This window comes from Vicia villosa, linkage group LG3 (genome assembly GCF_029867415.1).
Source record: "Vicia villosa cultivar HV-30 ecotype Madison, WI linkage group LG3, Vvil1.0, whole genome shotgun sequence".
NCBI classification, from domain to species: Eukaryota; Viridiplantae; Streptophyta; class Magnoliopsida; order Fabales; family Fabaceae; genus Vicia; species Vicia villosa.
Window position 1 is genome coordinate 61,731,619 of NC_081182.1, and position 23,635 is coordinate 61,755,253.

The 23,635-nt window shown below is 32.8% G+C and overlaps 3 protein-coding genes across 3 annotated transcripts; 2 read left to right on the forward strand and 1 right to left on the reverse strand.

Moving 5' to 3' along the window:
• The first annotated feature begins 5,272 nt into the window (after positions 1-5,272).
• On the forward strand, positions 5,273-7,981 carry LOC131655920 (receptor-like protein EIX2). The gene has a single exon (XM_058925722.1). The coding sequence runs from the start codon at positions 5,280-5,282 to the stop codon at positions 7,896-7,898; it is 2,619 nt and encodes an 872-aa protein (XP_058781705.1). The 5' UTR covers positions 5,273-5,279; the 3' UTR covers positions 7,899-7,981.
• A 10,142-nt stretch (positions 7,982-18,123) lies between these two features.
• On the forward strand, positions 18,124-20,798 carry LOC131658188 (receptor-like protein EIX1). Its single transcript, XM_058927513.1, has one exon. It carries the CDS (start codon positions 18,124-18,126, stop codon positions 20,689-20,691), a length of 2,568 nt encoding a protein of 855 aa, XP_058783496.1. The 3' UTR covers positions 20,692-20,798.
• Positions 20,425-22,532, reverse strand: LOC131661637 (leucine-rich repeat receptor-like serine/threonine-protein kinase RGI4). The gene has a single exon (XM_058931242.1). The coding sequence runs from the start codon at positions 22,210-22,212 to the stop codon at positions 20,956-20,958; it is 1,257 nt and encodes a 418-aa protein (XP_058787225.1). The 5' UTR covers positions 22,213-22,532; the 3' UTR covers positions 20,425-20,955.
• Between the last annotated feature and the right edge of the window lie 1,103 nt (positions 22,533-23,635).

Genomic DNA, 23,635 nt, shown 5'->3' on the forward strand with positions numbered 1-23,635 from the left:
CCAAGTCCAAACCCAAGTTAATTAGGGTATGTTTGTTACTTAGTTTACAAATTAGTTGTATATAAATAGACATATTGTAAATCATTTTTTATTCATTCAATAATATTAATCCTTATTTTCTTATTCTCTCTCTTTCCCTCCTCACAAAAAGTGTGTCACGCACTAACATCAATGATGAGTTATATACATTTTGATCATCAATCAGTATTATCACATATTGTTCAACAATGTTATCCATGACGTACTGAAATAACATTGCGATGTCAATCATATTGTTTATTTAACGATCTCTCAACTTAATAAACAATACGATAACATTAAGTTTCAACATAAAATATGAATGCCATTTCTAGATCTATCTTTAAACTCCACCTCATGATTGATAATTATCTATATGTATAAATCTAAAAGCCCCTCTCGACATTAGATTGACCCACAAATCATATTATAAATGATCAAGTTCTTTTTAGCTTGAAAACATTTATCCTTGGTCTAACACTAAGAGACCCTCTTGACACCTCATAGATTCACAAACATTATAAAGGTATAACAAGCATTAAGCAAAACAATGAACATTAAATATGTTTAGTCCACGCTTCTAAATGTTTCAGGTTCAAATCCTATTAAGTGCTAACAATTTTTCTATTGGACCAGTACCTATACAATTATGCTCTAACTCTAAACGGAATTTCCGCTAATAGATGATGAGAGTGATCATATTTGATTATTCAATCGTAAAACTGATACCAAAATGTATTAAAACAAATGAGTGAAACTCTTAAAAATATAATCAAGTTTTCATTCACACTAAGATGTGATTGAAAAACGACCAACCCACTAAAAACCAAAGAGGCAAAGAACTAGCATGTGTGTACCTCCACTAAAAACCAAAAGGCAAAGACCTACAAGCGACTACACCAAGTTTCCCGGGACTTGCAAAGGAGTTGAAAGTTGAAGCCGTGTCAATGTGAATGACTCATTCTGTGGATTCAATTCATCGACAATGTTATTGACCGTTTCTTCCAAGTTAGTCACGTACTCACATTGTAGACATGTCACCTCCACAAACTACTTAGGTCTGTATGTAGACTGTAGTCACACAACCCTTAAAGACTTAAAGTTCTTCAAGTCAATACTAGAATTAAATGGATGCAATATATATGCATGGTTTTGTTTTCATCTGGTATAAAATATATTTATATACTGTAAGTGTAAGATATACCTCGATTTCTAACATCTTTCAAATAATTATAAATATTGAAAAAAATAGTTGTAATAATAAATCTTAAATTTTTTGTATATATTAATTTTATCTCATTAACTCTACAACTTATAAGGGATGTTTTTGTAATAAAATAGTTAATGCATGTGAATTTTTTTTAAAAAGTGTTATGCTAATAGACGACAAATATAAAAAGTGGAACCTATAATTGAAAATAAGTAATAGTCATATATTAACTATGCATATTAGTTACACTGATAATTATTTTTTATATGACAATTATTTTTAATATGTATAAAGGCAAAAGAAAGTAATAAATATAAAACAAATTAAGAAGTGGGCTGATTTAATTGTTTAGAGATATTTTTTTTACCCGTTCAACCATGAGAAGAAATATAAATTATGTGTTATTTTATATATTTATAATTAAATTAAACTTTCTTTCGATTTCAAAATTGAGGTATAAAGCTTTTAATTGGATCAACCTCAGAATATGTTTTGTGTTTGGGAAGACTTAAAACACTTAAAAAAATTCATTGGAACGCCTCACGTTCAATTTCAAACGCTACATGTTTATGGCATAATTGAATTGGCCGAAAATGTATCTTCACACATACTTGAGTGATCACTAACTTCTCAACTATACCTATTAATCATATGACTTTTTTTGACCTTTTCAACTAGGAAAATGTACTCCTCTTGAGTAATAGATGAAAAGACTATCGTTTATTCATTTTCTTTCTGAAATTCTAGCGTAACAGATCTAGATGTCGAGAAAGATGTCAAGACATGTGATCTGTCAAAAATCATCAGCAAAGAATATACATATAATTATGCCAAATTGAAAGATAAAAGACACCAGAAATTGTTGACCCAGTTCGGTGAAATCACACCTACTCTGGGGGCATACCAAGCCAGGAATGAAGTCCACTATCAGCAGTATAAATTCGGAGCTAAACTAGTCCCAAGCTTACAACCCCTCACTTAATCCCTACCCAATGACCCTTCTACCTAGGTCCTCCCTAGATATGGAATATCCTCATCCTACTTCCAATCATCGCAATGATGTTGTACAGTTCTCCAGTCCCAGGAGCTGTAGCAACGCCTAATATCCATCTCCTTCTAATCCCAAATATATAAGTAGTTTGGAAGACATACTTCCATGACAATCCCTAGCCAAGAACCTTGGATATGACCACGAACTTGGAGTTACTTCAAAGCTTCCTCCAAGAACAATACTCCTCTTGCCTACAGGCTTCGAGGATCACATAGGTAACCTTCCCACAGGTCGGGAGGTTTACCTTGACAAACCCTAATGATTACATCTTTTCTACTCGGTTGTTGTCGCTTTTTTCTAGGTTACAAAGTCTTCTATTTATAACCTATACCCAACTGGATTTGGGCCTTCAATCACAGCCAATTTGTTGTTCCAATATAGCAGTATCTTCTGCTACAATCAAGGTCTTCAATCTGTTAGTTTCCGAGAATATCTCTATAATTAGAAACTATATAATCTTCAATATTCTGATTTGATTCTTCTGAATGATTCTTCAAATCTTCATATTGATTCTTCAGACCTGTCATATAATATATCACGCCTTTATTTGATTTGCACAATATCCATGAATATTCTGCAATCTTCTGTAGTAATTAAATCACACAGATTTAATTCTTCACTTCAGCTCGGCATGATGTCGTAACATCCCATGTGACATGTTATTCCAGATGTTGAATTGTTCCAACATAACATGTTCTATCATTCTAGTGGGACTTCTTGTTGTACATGTTGTTCTTATATATGTATACATACTGATCCTATTATTTGTTTTACAAAAATTAAGCCAACTCTAAAATCAGAGAACTAACACTTTCCAATTTATAATCGTCATAAACAACATAAACACAAAATATTGTAAGAATTTTCTAGTGTCCACATTCTCTGTATAGTATGTATCCATATATCCCTCAAAAGCGTCTTTTTATTAAGTTGAACCTTCTGTACTTCAAACCACCCTTCTAAGAACCATTCAAATAATTTATCACCCAATTTAAATATTCCCAATGAACTAGGCTTGGAATTTTCATTAACTGGCTTACAATACTAACTATATATGCTAAGTCTAGCATACTACAAAACATATCGTACACGATATTTCCGACCCCACTTGCATAGAGAGTATTTTTCATCATCTTATTATATTATACTTTTTATGATATTTCATTATTGAAATCTCAGTGTGATGACTCAAAAGAGTGTTGAATTTTTACAATCAAACATTATAAACCACTTCTTCACTTTCTTCAATTAACTAGATTGAGATAAAAACAATTAACTCTTTTTACTATTGCTCATGATATTCATCCTTAAGATCCTCTTAGCTTCACCAAGATCTTTTATATTAAATTTTCCATTGACATTTTACTTATCTCACCGTCAAGATATCGTCAAGATATCATCAACATATGAAAGTAGGTAGATAATGAATTTCCCATTCCTCTAAAATATGTACATATGCCTATCATAAACACTTTTCATAAATCAATTCTTAAGAAAATATTTATCAAACTGAGTATACATTGTCTAGTGTTTTGCTTCAACTTATACACATATTTACTCAAAATGAATACTTTAGTCTTTAAAGTCAAGAAAGTCATTTTGACATCTATTTGTTTCAAATTAAGATTATACTAATTTTCAGTAGTCAGAAAGTACATTTATAAAACAATATTTACCACATGTGAAAAGATTTCACTATAATTAATTCCCTCTACCTAAGTAAAACTCTTTGCTATAAGCCTTAATCTATATCTTGACTCTTCAATCTAAGAAATATCTTCTTTATTGAAGGTCTACCTGGATCAAACCATTCTTTGTTTCTGAAATAGTCTCACAAGCTCCCAAGTGTATAATTCTACTCCTGTTGAGCTCAAAGAATCTAGGTAATGAACTCAACATGAATATATCATTGTCTTCATCCTCAAGTTTCACCTTAATACTTTTTGAGTGATGAACAAGTTTTTGAAAATTTTCCTAAATTATATACAAAAGATTTATTCTCTATTATGCGAAATGAGTTGAATTGTTTCAGACATAACCAATGAATCACTTGTTTTGAAATTCATGAGGATCAAACACAAAAAAATGATATGCAGAACTAAGAATAATGTCAACCAATAATAAATAGTTTTAAGAAAAATTAATATACTAACTTAAATGAAAGCAAAACCACAATAACAAAAACATAATAAAAAATTCATAATTAACACACAGACAATTGTTTACTCGATTCAATCCAGAATGATTCATTCAGGAGAGAGCGACTCTCTAATCCGTTATCAATCAAAAGTATTTGCACAAGAGATTAGAGACGAGTTAAAAAAATAGTTCTCTAAGTTCATAAGAAAACTTCATATTTTCACTCTGTTTCAACGCTCTTTTTATCAATAAGGAAAATCAAACAATTCTAAAATGTTAAAGTGTTTTTCAACTCTTTGATAACTTTACAAACTATACACAAACAACTTCTTTACCCATCACAAAAAGTTGGGTAGTGTACCTCCAACCAATCACATAATTCCATCTAATTTAACACATTTCATTATTTATTAAAATACTACAAATGTTTGTTGTTTCCAAAACTTTTTACAAAAGATGTAATCTTACCCAACTTTTTGAGTTGGGTAGATAAGAATTCACCCTATTTTTAATATGTATAGAAGATACTAAAAGGTCATATAATTAATAAGTAAAACTATTTTACACTGTCAGTGCACTACCTTTTAACTCTTTCTTTTTATGTTAGTAGTTATTAATAGAGATTAAACCTTTCTCCCTTGCATGGCCATGCAATTTCAACTCTTAGTTCCATCGGAACATTTTCTTTTACGGGTCCCATATGAAACAGTGTTGAATATTATGATACGTACGCTGAACGTCCATAAGGTTGTGGAAATAGATTGATTAGACAGTAGTAATAGTAAACGTCAATAACAATCTTAACCTATAAAAACCTACCTCGCACATTCATTCTTAACACCAAACTAATATTAATCAACCATGTTAAGGTTCACTTCACAAATTCCCATTATTTGGCTTCTACTACTATTGCTTCTATCTACAACAATATTTGAAAGGGGCAATAGTACACAGTTTGCTAATTGTAATGAGATGGATCGTTCTGCCTTGCTCAACTTCAAACATGCCGTGGACAGTCCTTCCTCCAACAGGCTTTCCTCGTGGTCTATCAACAAAAAAGATTGTTGTTCGTGGAAGGGAGTTCAATGTGACAACACCACTGGAAGAGTTACAGCACTTGATCTTCACCAACAATACTTGGAAGGTGAAATCAACTTGCACTCTTTGTTTCAACTTCAATCTTTGACCTACTTGGATTTGAGCTTGAATGGCTTTACAACTCTAAGTAGTTTCAATCAATCAGGTGATTATAATCATAACTTGTCTAATATTCAGTACCTAGACTTGTCCTTCAATGATGATCTTCATTTGGATAATCTTAATTGGCTTTCCAAATTCTCTTCATTGAAATCTCTCAACCTCAGTCAAATTAACCTTCAAAATCAAACAAACTGGTTTCACACCATGGATGTGCTGCATGTATCACTGTTAGAGCTGAGATTGTCAAGTTGTCATTTGACCAATATCTTTCCATCCACTAAGCATGTGAGTTTTACTAAATCCCTTGTAACCCTTGATCTCTCAGCTAACTATTTTGATTCTGAATTACCTGATTGGCTGTTTGATCTCGGCAGCGATTCAAATATCTCCCATATTGACCTTAGTTTCAACATGTTACAAGGCCAAATACCTAAGAGCTTGTTAAGTCTTACAAAACTTGAGTTTTTAAGGCTGAGTAACAATGAACTAAATGGATCTATTCCTGATTGGTTAGGACAACATCAAAATTTGAAATATCTTAATCTCGCAGAAAATTTGTTTCACGGTTCAATCCCTTCATCTCTTGGAAATCTCTCTTCCTTGGTTGATTTAAGTGTCGGCTCGGACTCGGATTTTCTAACCGGTAATATTCCGTCCACCATTGGAAAACTCTTTAATTTGAAGAGTTTGTTCATTAGAGGAGATTTATTGTCAGGTGTTCTATCTGAAGAACATTTCTCCAATCTCTCTAACTTAGAAACACTTGTCTTAAGTGCACCTATTTCATTTGATATAGATTCTAAATGGATTCCTCCATTTCAATTGCAAGGGATAAGTTTAAGCAGTACAAATCTAGGTCCTAAGTTTCCAACATGGATATATACACAGAGGTCACTAGAATATCTCGAGTTTCCTAACTCTAGCGTTTCATCCATAGATGGAGACACATTTTGGAGATTTGTAGCTAATATTACACAGCTTAACCTGTCACACAATGACATCGATGCAGATTTATCAAATGTCACGCTAAACTCAGAAATTATATTTATGAACAATAATAATTTCAGAGGAGGGCTCCCGCATATATCAGAAAATGTCGTCCTTTTGGATTTGCAGATAAATTCTATTGTCGGATCCATTTCCACTCTGTTCTGCCACAAAATAGGTAAGCAAAACAATTTGGATTATTTGGACATTTCGTCCAATCTTTTAACTGGAAAAATTCCTGATTGTTGGGAGTATTGGAAAGGCATTTCTTTCCTTTACCTGCAGAGTAATATGTTGACCGGTGAACTTCCTCCATCCATGGGATCGTTTATCGATCTCATAATACTGGATTTGCATAACAACAACTTGTCTGGTAATTTTTCATTGGACCTGTCAAGCTTAACAAATTTGGAATTCATTAATATTGGAGGAAACAATTTCTCTGGAACTCTACCGGTGAAAATGCCACATGGTATGGAATTTATGATATTAAGATCCAACCAGTTTGAAGGAAACATTCCACCACAACTGTGCAATATCTCTTCACTGATACTATTGGATCTTTCCCACAATAAACTTTCAGGGCCTATTCCCAAATGCATAAATAATATCCACGGCATGGGTGGAGCAGAGAAAACAAGTCATTTTCCCTTTGAGTTCAATTTGTATAATAAAGGGCAAGAGTTAGCATATCGTGACTATGGATTGATGAGAACTCTAGACCTTTCAGATAACAACTTATCAGGTGAGATCCCCACACAAGTTTTCAGTCTAATTCAACTCCAGATATTGAACTTGTCTCGAAATCATTTGACAGGAAAGATAGCAAAAGAGATTGGAGACATGAAACATTTGGAATCTCTTGATCTTTCCAACAATGAACTGAATGGAGAAATTCCTACTACCATTTCAACTGTGTCTTTCTTGAGCTTGTTGAATGTGTCAAACAATTACCTTGTTGGACAAATCCCAGTTGGCACTCAGCTTCAGAGTTTTGATGTTTCCTGCTATGATGGGAATCCTGGACTCTGTGGAGCTCCTCTACCAAGATGTTATAACGAGTCGAACCCACAAGGAGAACACAATGATATTGACAAGGAGAACTCTTTTACACAGTCACTTTACTTTGGGATGGGTGTGGGATTTGCAGTCGGTTTCTGGAGTATTTGTGGTCCTCTGTTCCTCATCAGGGTTTGGAGGCACACTTATTTTCGGTTCATTAGTCATGTTGTAAGTGCTTGGAAGCACACTTACTTTCGGTTCATTAGTCATGTTATAGGGTCCTCCAACTGATGTAAGTGAAAGTTGAGTTTTTATAAGAAGCAGATTGAATGTAACTGATGGCATGTATTTTCATTATATTATTTAAATAAAAAAGTTACACATCTATGCTACTGTTTGGTACATACTAGGAGAACGAAGAAGCTAAAAATTCAGTAATAGAAACGGTTTCATTCCAATATTATTCATTTAATCACCCAAGATTTCTCTACACCAAAATACACTTTATCTTTTATGATAAAAAAGAAAAGAAAATTGAAATGTAATCAAACCTCCATATTAATAGCCGATGCAATACATTTAATTACTATCGCTATTGTTAAACACAGAACACTGTGCTGCTGGTCTCGACATTTCTTCGCCTGGACTTGCCGGACACGTCATCAGCGTAGCCGGCGGCTTCATGCAGTTGTACATCAAGCACAACGACGCCGTATCAGGCATCACAGTTCCCTTTTCCAATGGTATACCCGTGAAGTAGTTACGCTGAAGTTAACGGGCTCCTCAGGCACTCTCTCCAAAAAAACGGTTATTATTTAAAGAGCGAAAACTCATTTTACTCATTCATAAAAATATTAGGTAACCCAAATTAGTAGTTCATAATATTCTTAGGCACCCGACAATATCCTCTGTTTCAATCCACCCCATAACTTAATATTTCAATCCTCCTCATAATATTCTTAGGTACCTGACAATGTCCTCTGTTTTTGAAGATGTATCTTCGAAAACACTTTTTAATACATCTATGTAACTGTTTAAACAACGTTAAAAAAGTTCAGTAGATGCATCTACGAATTAAAAAACGTTAAAAAAAGTTCTTTAGATGTATCTACGGAACAATTCAATGTTAAATACAAAAAGGTGCTTCCGTAGATACACCTTCGAAAGCAGGAGGTATTTTTGGAAATGCACATAGTGCGTGAGTAACCTCATCGGGTGGGGTGAGAGATTCTCTAATAAAATAGACTCAATTTAATCTCTTACAAAATTTAACTAGACCATATTAGTCCTTCTGTTAATAATTTTTTAACTGATTTTTCCTAGACCATGATTTTTTTTCTAGTTTTAAACCGTGACTGCAATGTCACGTTGGATTCTCTTACAAAATTTAACCAGACCATATTGGTTCTTCTGTTAATATTTTGTTTAAACCGATTTTTTCTCGAACCATGGTTTTTTTTTCTAGTTTTAAACTTTGACTGGACCTTCAAGTTGGATTTTATTTATTTTTCATTTTTTAAATACTAAATTGATTTTTATTTTTAATTTCATTTTTAAACAATTATGAATTAATAATATAAAAAAACCAAAAGTGTTTCTTATAAGGAGATGAACTCGGACCCTTTAAACCACATCTTACGTCTTTACCACTGGACCAGTGTACATTCATGATAAGTAATTCCGATGATTTCTAGTAATGTTAAACAATTTTGAATTTAAAACAAAAAATACAAAATTTGTATCATTATGGTATCGAACCCAAGTCCCATCAGATTAAATGACTGTCAATTTACTACAATAGAAATGTCAATTTACTACAATAGAAATTTAATTGTCTATTTGTAAATGATATTCACTTTACTAACAATAAAAATTGATTTGTCTAGTTGTTATTGATAGTTACTTTACTAACCGTAGAAATTGATTTGTCTAGTTGTAAATGATAATCATTTTATTAACAATTGGAATTGATTTGTCTAATTGTAAATAATAATCACTTTACTAACAATAGAAATTGATTTATCTTATTGTAAATGATAATCACTTTATTAACAAAAGAAATTGATTTGTCTAATTGTAAATGATAGTCACTTTACTAACAATAGAAATTGACTTATCTAATTGTAAATGATAATCACTTTATTAAAAATAGAAATTGATTTGTCTAATTGTAAATGATAGTCACTTTACTAAAAATAGAAATTGATTTGTCTAGTTGTAAATGATAGTCACTTTATTAAAAATTGAAATTGATTTGTCTTGTTCACTTTATTAACAATTGAAATTGATTTGTCTAGGTGTAAATGATAGTCACTTTACACCACAATAGAAAGAAGTTGTCGAGAGAAAGAATCAGACAATTATGAATGTTGTTTGATCCATGCTAAATAAATGAAAAGTTCCCAAAACCTTTTGGCCTGAGACTGCAAAATGGTGTGTTCATATTTTGAATCGATGCGCGACAACAACAGTTGAAGATAAGACCCCAAAATAGACATGGAGCAATGAATAACCAGTGGTAGATTACTTTCGAGTTTTCAGACGTGTGGCACATGTTTATATACTAGATTAAAAGAGGAGTAAATTAGACGACAAAAGCGGAAGATGTGTTCTTCTAGGAGTCAGTGTTGAATCAAAAGCATGGAGACCTTATGATCCAATCTCAAAGAAAATTATTGTCAGCAAGGATGTTGTTTTGTAAGAAGAAAAAGGTTGGGATTGAGGCATATTTGTTGAAGACATAAAGCGAGATATATTAGAGTGGGGAGATGAAGAAGATATTGTGGCTGATCAAAATGAAGAACTTGATGAAACAAGCACAAAAACCTTGAGTCGTAATCCTGTAAATTCCAACAATTCCAGCATCTCTAATATCAGCTCCAACAAATCACTTACTCTGGAAGAATCACCTCCAAATGAGCCAAGTTCTGATGATAACGAATTAGTTGAAGGGAGGGACATGTGAGGAAGAAGAGAACCAACATGGATGGCAGTTTATGAAATAGGGAAAAGCCTCTCTGATGATGAAAATTTGAATGCAATGATAATGGTAATTTAGAATGACCCTACGACGTTTAAAGAAGCACTAAAATGCAAAAATTGGAAGGAAGCAATATCATCGGAAATTGAATCCATTGAGAGGAACCAAACTTGGGAAGTTACTATGATTTCTAAGGAAATCAAATCTATTGGAGTCAAGTGGGTATTTTAAACAAAGTTAAATGAAGATGGTACTGATAAAATATGTATTTATATTTTTATATAAGTCTCACATAGACTATAACATGTAACATGGTATCACGAGCTTATCAATCTGGGTAACCCATCATTCATATGCGCACCAAGCCCAATAGTGTTGGGTGCAAGGGGTATATTAAAAAAATCAAGTCCCACATATCAATGATTCGAGCCACCCACCGTTTATATCCCCGCACCAAGCCTAATAGTGTTAGGCATGAGGGGGTGCATTAGGAAAACTCAAGTCCCACATTGGTTAAATATAGAGCCCACAAAGAGTTTATATAGAGTGACACCCCTCACCTTACAAGCCAATTTTTTAAGGATGAGTTAGGTCAAACTCTAATTCTATCATATAAAGTATTGAGAGATGTTGAGATCAACCATGTAAGAATAACACTACAGAGACTGTTATATATATATATAGAGAGAGAGATATTTATAGTTTATTACATGTTATAGTCGATGTGGGACTTATATACAAATAAAAATACATATTCTCTCACACCCCCGCAGTCGAAGCGGGAAGTTGACAGACGCTTGGACTGGTCCAAAAAACATTAAAAAGAACTCTAGGGAGACTGTTAGTGAAGATATATAAAATATGGTGCCAAGAAGGAACATGAAGAACACATAAAAGGAAGATACGGTGATTCATACAGAGAGATACACGATACCACTACTACAAAAAGTGCTACTAACCTCGGAGGCGAAATGGATATAATCTCGGTTACATAGGCAAGGTAACGAAGAGCGGCATGAAAAGTTGCACTTATCACCTCAATGATTTAAAAACTTAGGGAAAAAGTGGCACTGGTCATGGATTCGATTTATAAAAACTGTATTTTTTTAATTTTCAAAACTACGGTACTTTTTACCTCAGTTTTTAACAATAACAAAGGGGTAAAGTCCTTTTTACAAAATTTTAATTTTAACCTATTTTTTTCATTTTAATCTGCAAAGCACTAATTTTTTTGACAAATTCCAAATCTTCCTCATAATCATCAACAACAACACCTATAAAAAAACAAAAACAAAATCAATAGAATCCTTAAACATTACATCTCACAACAACAACAACAATAACAACAAAATTCAAGGAATCTTTAAATGTTAAATCTCAACGACAACAACAACAAATAAACAAAATCAATATAATACTTAAACATTAAATTTCAAAACAGAAGTAACAACAACAACAAAATCCATGGAATCTTTAAACATTAAATCTCAAAAATATCAACAACAATGACGGATAAACAAAATCAGTAGAATCATTAAATACTAAATTTCTACATCAACAACAATATTATACATTTTACTACATACAATTACAACTAACATTAAAATTTTAACAAGAAATTACTATATAAAAGATTACATTAAAAAACTAACCTTGAAATATTTTCCTGCTCTTGTTTTCATTGTCATTGTTTTCAATATGTTAAGTTTAAATTTTAGCACTTTGCACTCAATATAGATAGTTGTGGCATTCACGTTTTGATTGGTTAGTTAAAGTTTCACGCGGATCACTAATGTTTCACGTGGATTGATAAGTTGACAATGTCTTGAGCATTATTACTTTATAAATGGACGACAAAGATTCGTTACTTAATTTTTTTCATCAAATTGGTCATGAATAAAACATAATAAAATACGTTACTTTAGCCCTAGATCTTTAGCAAAATCGAGGTAATAGGTCATAAAAAAAATTAAAAAGTAATATTGGTCATGGGTTCGATCCCAAGCAACTACTTTCTTTTTTTCAAACTTGCGCTACTGTTTACCTTAGTTTTTTAAAAAAACCTAGGGGTAAAGTCCTGTTAAAAATATTAAAAAGTGTTAAAGTGTAGTCGTCGGGATTCGAAGACATGTCATCTAAATACTTTACCCCTCGATTTTCAGCAAAACTGAGGTAATAGGTCATTAAATAATTTTAAAAATTAAAAGGTGATAAAATGTAGTTGTTGGGATTCGATGACGCGTCCTCTAAATACTGTTCCCCTCGGTTTCCAGCAAAACCGAGGGAATATATGGTTTTTTATTAAAAAAATGTGACGCGTCTATGGTTTATACTTCGGATTTTTGTTGGGTGAGGTAAAATATTCTGTCATGAATTGTATTATTTGTTGTAGTGAACGATGCAGAATGCGGAAGGGAGTGGCGCAGTAGAGGCAGAAAGGGCTATGCGGCAGCGGTGCAGGAGGAGGAGCTAGGGAGGCAACAGAGGTGTTGGAGGAGGAGCTACGGTGTCGATGACAATACTGGAGGAAGAGCTATGGCGGCGGTGCTAGGGGAAGAGATACGACGGCGGCGGTGCTGAAGGAGGAGCTACGGCGACGACGGTGCCGGAGGAAGAGCTACTACGACGCCGACTTTCATTAGGTTTTGATCTTTACCTCAACTAATACCATGTAAGATATTAAGAGATATTGAGATCAACCATGTGAAAATAACATTACATAGACTATTATATATATATATATATAGAGAGAGAGAGAGAGATATATTTACAATTCATTACATGTTATAGTCGATGTGGGAATTATATACAAATATAAATACATATTCTATCAGGTACCGAGGATAAGTTCAAAATGAGGCTGGTAGCAAAAGGGTATGCACAACGTCATGGTATTGATCATACTGAGGTATTTGCTTCGGCGGCAAGACTTGACACTATCCGTGTAATTCTTGCAATAACTTCAAAATTTAGTTGGGAGGTATTTCAACTTGATATAAAGAGCGCTTTTCTTCATGGTGAGCTGAAATTGGAAGTCTTTGTTGAGAAACATGAGGGGTTTGTAAAGAAAGGATAAGAAGAGAAAATTTACTGACTAAAAAAGGCGTTATGTGGGCTCAAGCAAGCACCACAAGCTTGGTACAACAAAATCAAAGCTTATTTCATACAAGAAGAATTTGGAAAATGTTAAAGCTAACATACTCTTTTTACAAAACCAAAAGGAGGTAAACACTTAATTGTAAGCCTTTATGTTGATGTTTTAATTTTTACCGAAAATGATAGAAGCATGTGTGATGAGATTAAAAATTCAATAATGTTGGAGTTTGATACGTCTGATTTGGGGAAAATGAAGCATTCCATTGACTTACTTCAACTTTAAACAATGTTTGTTAATTGGTCATATTGATGGAAAAATCTTTTAACTAAAATGATTTTTACGAACATGTTAGGCTAATGATGGAAAAAATTCAAAACTTAAAAAAACAAAGAGGAAAAAAACTTCAATGCAATGAATATAAGATATGAGAAGGCTTGAAATTTTCACTTAGATGTGAAATCAACATTTTTGAATGGTCTTTTAGATGAAAAGGTGTATGTTGCACAACCTCCTGGATTTTCAGAAGGAGGCAAGGAAAGTATACAAGTTACACAAAGCGCTCTATGGCCTTAAGCAGGCACTTAAGGCATGAAACAAGAACATCGACTCATACTTAGTCGAGTTGGGATTCATCAAATGCAAGTCTGAGTATGGTGTCTTTGTTTAGGTTGTGACACAAGATATAACAATCATTTGCTTATATATTGATGACTTACTAGTAACTAGAAATAACTTGGAGAACTTATGAAAGTTCAAAGTGCTGATGACGAGGGAATTTAAAATGTCGGATCTGGGAAACTTGTCTTATATCCTAGGCGTGGAATTTCAAATGTCGAAGAAAGGCATGGTGCTACATTAAAGGAAGTATGTCAAAGAGTTACTCAAGAGTTTCAGAATGGATGAGTCCAATTTTTTTTGGTATTTTCGAAAATGCATCTCCAAATTAATCATTGATGAGTTATAAACATTTTAACCATCAATCAATATCATCACATATTGTTCAACAATGTTATCCATGTTTGAAATAAGATTGTGATATCAATCATATTGTTTATTTAACGATCTCTCAGCCTAATAATATTAGTCTAATAAATATTTAAATCAACACCTTATATATATATATATATATATATATATATATATATATATATATATATATATATATATATATATATATATATATATATATAATTAATAATTATAAAGATATTTATTTACTATTTATTTTATTTTTTATGATACATAAAAAAAATTATTTCATAAAGTAATTTTCAAAAACAATTAATAGTTAAAAAAAATCATCTTATAAACAAAATTTTCAAAACAATTTTAGAGTTAAAAATTATTTTACTAACTTATATAAATGAAAAACATTTTTATTATATTTCATAAGTAAATTTTGACTTATATTAAATTAAATATATAATTATTCACTAAATAAAATTAAGACAAAATCTTCTTGTAATTTTTTTAAACTAAATGAAAAATGATTTTTTTATCATAATTAATTATTAAAATAATTTTTATATTTGAGAATTTTATTTATTATTTTGAAAAACTATGTAATTCTAAATTTATATTAAAATATGAATAAAGTACTAAATAATTATTAATGTAATTTTAAGACTATTTTTGAATTTTTAGAAATATTTTTTTAATGTATAGAAATTTACTAAGAAATACCTAAAAATATATTAGTGATTGTGTCCACAAATGATATATGATGGGTAATGTCATGAAAATAACTATTGACATTCAATAAGTAATTAAATTCAACAAAATACTATAAATTTATATTGTTGAATACAAGTAAAAAACAATATAACTATATTTTTTTTATCAACGTCCATTTAGAAATGTTTATAACTTCCATGTATGTTATGTTTATTTGTATATATATATATAAATAAAAAATAATTTTATTGCATTATTTTTATTAATTTGAGTTAAATATACTTTTTTTTATGTATGAAAATTTGTAATCTCATATTTTTTATATTTATGAGTGATATTCTTTATATTTATTTTTTAATTTATAATTGGAATTAAAATAGAAATATTCACCGTATAATTATCATTATTATTCATAACTTATAAATTATATCAATTTTATGATATCTGAATTACTGAATATCTCAAAAAATTAAATTTTTTTGGGATTTTGATTAAATCGGATATGCATATCCGAAAAAATCTCTGACCATTTTTAGTGGGTTTTTTCGGATTTACATATCCGAATTAATCATGGATAACATTGTTGAACAATATGTGATGATATTGATTGATGGTTAAAATGTTTATAACTCATCAATGATGTTAGTGCGTGAGGAAATATCATCATTGACAAGTCTAATTTTTTTTGGTGTTTTCGAAAATGTATCTCTAAATTAATCAAAATTCTAATTTTTCCAAAGATACATCTCCGAAGGATATTTTCGAATTTTTAGCAGAAGATTTCATCACCGAAGTATCCAACCACCCTAAGATAGTAAGATGTGATTGAAAAACGACCAACCCACTAAAAACCAACGAGACAAAGAACCAGCATGTGTGTACCCCCACTAAAGGCCAAGGAGGCAAAGACCTACAAGCGACTACGCCAAGTTTCCCTGGACTTGCAAAGGTGTTGAAAGTTGAAGCCGTGTCAATATGAATGACTCATTCGGTGGATTCAATTCATCGACAATGTTTTAGACCGTTTCTTCTAAGTCACCTCCACATCAAACCAAAATATTTAGGTCTGTATATAGTCACGCAACCCTTAAAGTCCTCCAAGTCAATGCTGGAATTAAATGGATGCATGGTTTCGTTTTCATCTCGTAGTGCACAAAACTCACGTAACATTTAATTTGCCGCGGTATCCAAGCTCTAATTGTGTTTCAGCTTTCACATTTAACCTCTATATTCATTCAACGTTAAATAGTTACCTTATCTCCCTCTTTATCATAAATAATGTATTTGAATTGTGGGCAGTTTTAAGCAAAATAATGAGAAGTATTAATTTTAATAATAAAATTATTTTTTATTTATTAAAATATTTTTATTAATTATAACTATTGAAATAATTAAGTAGAGTGAAAGTACATAAATATGAGACAATTATTATAAGATAAAAAGTATACATAAAACACTTTTTATAAAATGGAAGAAGTATGATTAACAACTTACAATTACTTATATCAATTAAGTATCTCATCTTATTTATTAATACTATTATTTTGAGTTGGAATTTGTAAAATATTTGTACACTGTTATTCAATAGAAATATATCGCTTAGTCATGTCATATCAATAATATAATTTAAAAATTAATGTCTGACTTGACAGAATACATAGTTGTAATTGGTTGAAAATGTAATACGATTTTACACTATTAGTACGTCACATCTTTTTTTCATAAAAAAGTTAACTTTAATGTAATGAAAGAATATAGAAAATATTGAATTTTAAAACACAAACTTTAGTTTCAACATAACAACATAATTGTTCAATAGTCATTCAAAAATAATTTATAATCATTAAAAATAATTCATAATTATAAAATTAACTAATTACTATTAAATTCTTCGGACAATTAACGAGTCATTATCAACACAATATTAATTTTATTTTTAATCAAAAATTGTCTTTATTTGAGAGACAAAAATTTTATTTTTAATTATTGCATTTTTTTTTCTTTTTCCATCTCACGGGTCTTTTTTATTTTTATTTTTGTATGATTATTTAATATAATTGAATTTATATTATACATTTTATATCGAATCAAATTGGATAATATTTAATAGCGGTGTAAATAATTAACTTTTTATTTTAAGAGTCACTATTGGAACAATATCTATTTTATTTTAATCAATAATTATCTTTATTTCAGAGATAAATATCAAAATTTTCTTTTCTCTTTTCCCATCTCACAAGTCCATTCTTTTATTTTTGTATGGTTATTTAATAAAATTGATTTTATATAATAATTATCATTTTATAATTTAAATAATTTATTCCAAATATATCATGCCTATCTAAATATATTTTATACCAAATCAAATAAATGTACCTGTACAGCACGAGTGTATGGCTAGGAGTCATATACAAAATTACAAACTATACATTAGTTACACTTACAACTATTTTTAATGTGTATAGAAGATACTAAAAGGTCATATAAATAATAAGTAATTTTTCTTAATGTTAATAGTTATTAATAGAGATTACACCTTTCTCCCTTGCATGGCAACAATTTCAACTCATTTCCATCGTAACATTTTCTTTTACGGGACCCATGAATCAGTGTTGAATATTATGATACGTATGTTGAACGTTTATATTGGTTGGGGAAATAAATAGATTAGACAGTAGTAATAGTGAACATCAACAATAATCTTAACCCATAAAAACCCACCATGGACATTGATTCTTAACACTCAAAACTAATATTAATCAACCATGTTAAGGTTCACTTCACAAATTTCCATTATTTGGCTTCTGCTACTATTGCTGCTATCTACAACAATATTTGAAAGGTGCAATAGTAAGCAGCTTGCTAATTGTCATGAGAAAGATCGTTCTGCATTGCTACACTTCAAACATGCCGTCGACAGTCCTTCCTCCAACAGGCTGTCCTCGTGGTCTATCAACGATAAAGATTGTTGTTCGTGGAAGGGAGTTCAATGTGACAACACCACCGGAAGAGTTACAGCACTTGATCTTCACCAACAATACTTGGAAGGTGAAATCAACTTGTACTCTTTGTTTCAAATTCAATCTTTGACCTACTTGGATTTGAGCTTGAATGGCTTTACAACTCTAAGTAGTTTCAATCAATCAGGTGATTATAATCACAACTTGTCTAATATTCAGTACCTAGACTTGTCCTTCAATGATGATCTTCATTTGGATAATCTTAATTGGCTTTCCAAATTCTCTTCATTGAAATCTCTCAACCTTAGTCAAATTAACCTTCAAAATCAAACAAACTGGTTTCACACCATGGATATGCTGCATGCTTCACTGTTAGAGCTGAGATTGTCAAGTTGTCATTTGACCAATATATTTCCGTCCACTAACCATGTGAGTTTTACTAAATCCCTTGTAACCCTTGATCTCTCAGCAAACTATTTTGATTCTGAATTACCTGCTTGGCTGTTTGATCTCGGCAGCGATTCAAATATCTCCCATATTGACCTTAGTTTCAACATGTTACAAGGCCAAATACCCAAGAGCTTGTTAAGTCTTACAAAACTTGAATTTTTAAGACTGAGTAACAATGAACTAAATGGATCTATTCCGGACTGGTTAGGACAACATCAAAATTTGAAATATCTTAATCTCGCCGAAAATTTGTTTCACGGTTCAATCCCTTCATCTCTTGGAAATCTCTTTTCCTTGGTTGATTTAAGTGTCGGCTCCAATTTTCTGACTGGTAATATTCCATCCACCATTGGAAAACTCTTTAATTTGAAGAGTTTGTTCATTGGAGGAAATTCCTTGTCAGGTGGTCTATCTGAAGAACATTTCTCCAATCTCTCTAACTTAGAAACACTAGTCTTGAGCGCACCTATTTCATTCGATATAGATTCTAAATGGATTCCTCCATTTCAATTGCAAGGGATAAGTTTAAGCAATACAATTCTAGGTCCTAAGTTTCCAGCATGGATATATACACAAAAGTCACTACAATTTCTTGAGGTCCCTAACTCTAGATTATCATCCATAGATGGAGATACATTTTGGAGATTTGTAGCTAATATTACGCAGCTTAACCTCTCTAACAACAACATCAGTGCAGACTTATCAAATGTCACACTAAACTCAAAACTTATTTTTATGGACCACAATAATTTCAAAGGAGGGCTCCCACATATATCAGCAAATGTCATCTATTTGGATTTGTCACACAATTCTTTCTTTGGAACCATTTCTCCTCTGTTCTGCCACAAAATAGGTAGGCAAAACAGTTTGGATTATTTGGACATTTCGTCCAATCTTTTAACTGGAAAAATTCCTGATTGTTGGGAGTATTGGAAGGGCCTATCTTTCCTTTTCATGGAGAGTAATATGCTGACCGGTGAACTTCCTCCATCCATGGACTCGTTTATCGATCTCATAATACTGGATTTGCATAACAACACCTTGTCGGGTAATTTTTCATTGGACCTGACAAACTTAAAAAATTTGGAATTCATTCATATTGGAGAAAACAATTTCTCTGGAACTTTACCAGTGAAGATGCCACATGGTATGGAAGTGATGATATTAAGATCCAACCAGTTTGAAGGAAACATTCCACCAGAGCTTTGCAATATTTCTTCACTTATACAATTGGATCTTTCACACAATAAACTTTCAGGGCCTATTCCCAAATGCATAAATAAAATCACTGGCATGGGTGGAGAAAAGAAAACAAGTCATTATCCATTTGAGTTTAATTTGTATGCAAAAGGGCGAGATTTACAGTATTTAGACTATGGATTGTTGAGAACTCGAGACCTTTCAGCTAACAGCTTATCAGGTGAAATCCCCCCACAAGTTTTCAGTCTAGTTCAACTCCAGATATTGAACTTGTCTCGAAATCATTTGACAGGAAAGATAGCAAAAGAGATTGGAGACATGAAACATTTGGAATCTCTTGATCTTTCCAACAATGAACTGAATGGAGAAATTCCTACTACCATTTCAACTGTGTCTTTCTTGAGCTTTTTAAATTTGTCAAACAATTACCTTGTTGGACAAATCCCAGTTGGAACGCAGCTTCAGAGTTTTGATGTTTCCTGCTATGATGGGAATCCTGGACTCTGTGGAGCTCCTCTACCAATATGTTACCATGAGTCGAACCCACAAGGACAACACAATGATATTGACAAGGATAATTCTTTTACACAGTCACTTTACTTTGGGATGGGTGTAGGATTTGCAGTGGGTTTCTGGAGTATTTGTGGTTCTCTATTCCTCATCAGGGCTTGGAGGCACACTTATTTTCGGTTCATTAGTCATGTTGTAGGGTCTTCCAACTGATGTAAATGAAAGCTGAGTTTTTATATGAAGCAGATTGAATGTAACTGATGGCATGTATTTTCATTATATTATTTAAAAAAAAAAAAGTACACATATATGCTACTGTTTGGTACATATACTAATAGAAACTGTTTCATTCCAATATTATTCATTTAATCACCCAAGATTTCTCTACACCAAAATACACTTTATATGTTATGATAAAAAAGAAAAGAAAATTGAAGTGTACTCAAACCTCCATATTAATAGCCTGGTTCAATACAATTAATCACTATCGCCATTGTTAAACACAGAACACTGTGCTGCTGGTCTCGACATTTCTTCGCCTGCACTCGCCGGACACGTCATCATCGTTGCCGGCAGCTTCATACAGTTGTACAACAAGCACAACGACGCCGTGTCAGGCATCACCATTCCCTTTTCCAACGGTATACCCGTGAAGTAGTTATGCTGAAGGTACAGTGTTCTGGTGCTTCCGCGGCACACGCTGTTAACGTACTCCTCAGGCACTCTCCCATTCAAACGGTTATTATTTAAAACTAAGCTTTCAACTCCATCAAACACCGTTGATAGTTCTCCGGTAAGTGAGTTATGACTCAGATCAACTATCGATCCTTGACCATACGATGAGGATCCGATCGACGGTTCTCCATTTTCGGGCTTCTGTGGAAGCCCACCAGAAAGATTGTTGCGTTGTAGGAAGAGGGAAGAGAGCGTGGGCCTGAAGAAGAGTTGGGCTGGAATAGGCCCAACGAATTGGTTCATGCTGAGGTCAAGAAACTCTAACTCTGAAAGGGACTCTAATCCGTTGGTAAGTGGACCCCACATTCGGTTCTGTGATAACGAAAGATAACGGAGAGATGACGGTATTGACGTTGGTAACGGTCCTGTGAGTTGATTGTTCTTCAAGTCCAAATGAAGTAACGGCGAGGAAATGTTTTCCGGTAAATAGTAAGTGAGGGAATTGGAAGCGAGGATTAGGATTCTGAGTTGCGGCAACTCTGTAAGACCCGGTGGGATTGACCCGGCGAGTTGGTTGTGACTGAGGTCAAGTGTGTGGAGATTTGTAAGAAATGACAATGCTGAGGGTATAGTGCCGGTGAAGCGGTTGTTAGGCAAAGAGATGACTCGGAGCTTGGTGAGCTGAGCGAGTTGGGGAGGTATGGAACCGGTGACGATTCCGGGGAAGAGGATGAGCTGGGTTAGCTCAGTGAGTGAGGAGATGGACTCGGGGAGTGATCCGGCGAGTTTGAGTGAGTCAGTGCCGAGTGAGAGAATGGTGACTCGATTGAAGTAGCAAGTGACACCGGAGAATGAGGAGCAGGGATTTGGTGCGGTGAGGTTCCAGGTGGAGAAGAAGTGGCTGGTGGGTGAGATTTCAGTAAGAGAGGTTTTAATGGAAAGAAGAGCTTTGAGATCCATTTGATTCATATTTGAATTGTAAAGTTGTTCAGAATGAACAAAAAGGGGTGTGAAAAGTAGAAAAACTAGAAGAACAACGGCAACCTTAAAAGTTGTCATTTCATATAACGTGTGAGAAATGAAAGTGCGTGTATGTTGTAAGCAGGAGCTTTTGGTGAAGAAAATGCAGATCTTTCAGGAAAATGACAGTACAGAGCTTTTGTTAGGGGTTTTGTATTTTGGTGATGTGGATGACAAGTGGGAAGGGTGAGGGGGGTTCATAAACTAAAACGAGTGTGTGGTTATGAAAACAATTGCAAGAGGCTCTCATTGCTCATGCATTTTGACTGACAGGGTTGCGTAACTGTGGTGGGTCCCATTCTCGAGATTTTTGCAGAGGAATTTAACGTGATGCATTTTCTTTGCATTAATGAACAAACAGATGATGCCTTCAACGTCTATAGATTTTTTAGTTATAGGGACATAATGGTAGCAGATCTTGCTGTGCTCCTTCAATTACTTGTTCACCAAAATAGATAGCAGAAGTTAATGTTATGTTTGATCATTTGGGCGAATGATCCGTACAATTTGACCCGTTTTTAAAATAGTTACGAGTATGGGTACAATCAAATAAATAACCACTTGTTACTTCTGTCATATGTTTAGTGTTGTAAGTTGTTTTAGATTAGATTTAAAAAATCACGTATTTTACTTCATCTCAAGCTGTGGCTATTGTTTCTCTGCGTTTTGGGATCATGCACAACAATGTAAATGCCGCACGCAATTACCAACTGCAAAAGAGAGTAAATTGAGAAATTGTGACCAAACTAGGCTTAATGTAAAGATGATGAGCCTTAACTTTTGGTTTAGAATTCTCCCATCACTCCCAGTCCACCTTACACAAGTTCTTTGGCTGGTTCAATGTTTTCGGAAATTACAGTACTAGAGGTAGGGCCTATGTCGCTGAAATCATTTTTGTTTGGTGTTAACACTTTCTGGCAAATGGGGTTTTGCTAATTTGAAGTTTACTGAATGAATAGGATATACTCCTATATTCTATTAAAGTTTGGATTGATATTTTTAATAATTTATCTTATGTGGAATTTTCATTTTTTTAAATGGCTAATAGAAATGGTAAATGTTTCACCTTTTAACTGGTATTATAAGAGCTTCTTATGCATTATGGTTTTTAGGGGAATGTGGGTCTAGTAATCCATAGTTCGTGCCGATAGGTCATGAGTCATGACACTGACCAAATATTATTTCTACCAGAAATCGAACTCGGTATTCCCCGAACTTTCGTCCTTAGCAGGAGCTCGTTTACCACTCGAGCCCAATTGTTTGGTTAGCACATACTTTAAGAATGGGTCGGGCTATAGGATAAAGTCGAAGAAGTATGTCTTATATTAAGAGTCTACTCCATAGCTAATGAAGGTCAGACCCAAATTAATAAAGTCGAGTTAAACAAGTTAGAAGGTCAGGTCGGCCTATCCGACCGAAAACAACTATAAAAGAGACAATTGAATAAAAAGACTTAATGCAT

Coding starts and splice junctions, on each gene's coding strand:
- LOC131655920 (XM_058925722.1), top strand. CDS start 5,280: ATGTTAAGGTTCACTTCACAAATTCCCATTATTTGGCTTCTACTACTA.
- LOC131658188 (XM_058927513.1), top strand. CDS start 18,124: ATGTTAAGGTTCACTTCACAAATTTCCATTATTTGGCTTCTGCTACTA.
- LOC131661637 (XM_058931242.1), bottom strand. CDS start 22,212: ATGACAACTTTTAAGGTTGCCGTTGTTCTTCTAGTTTTTCTACTTTTC.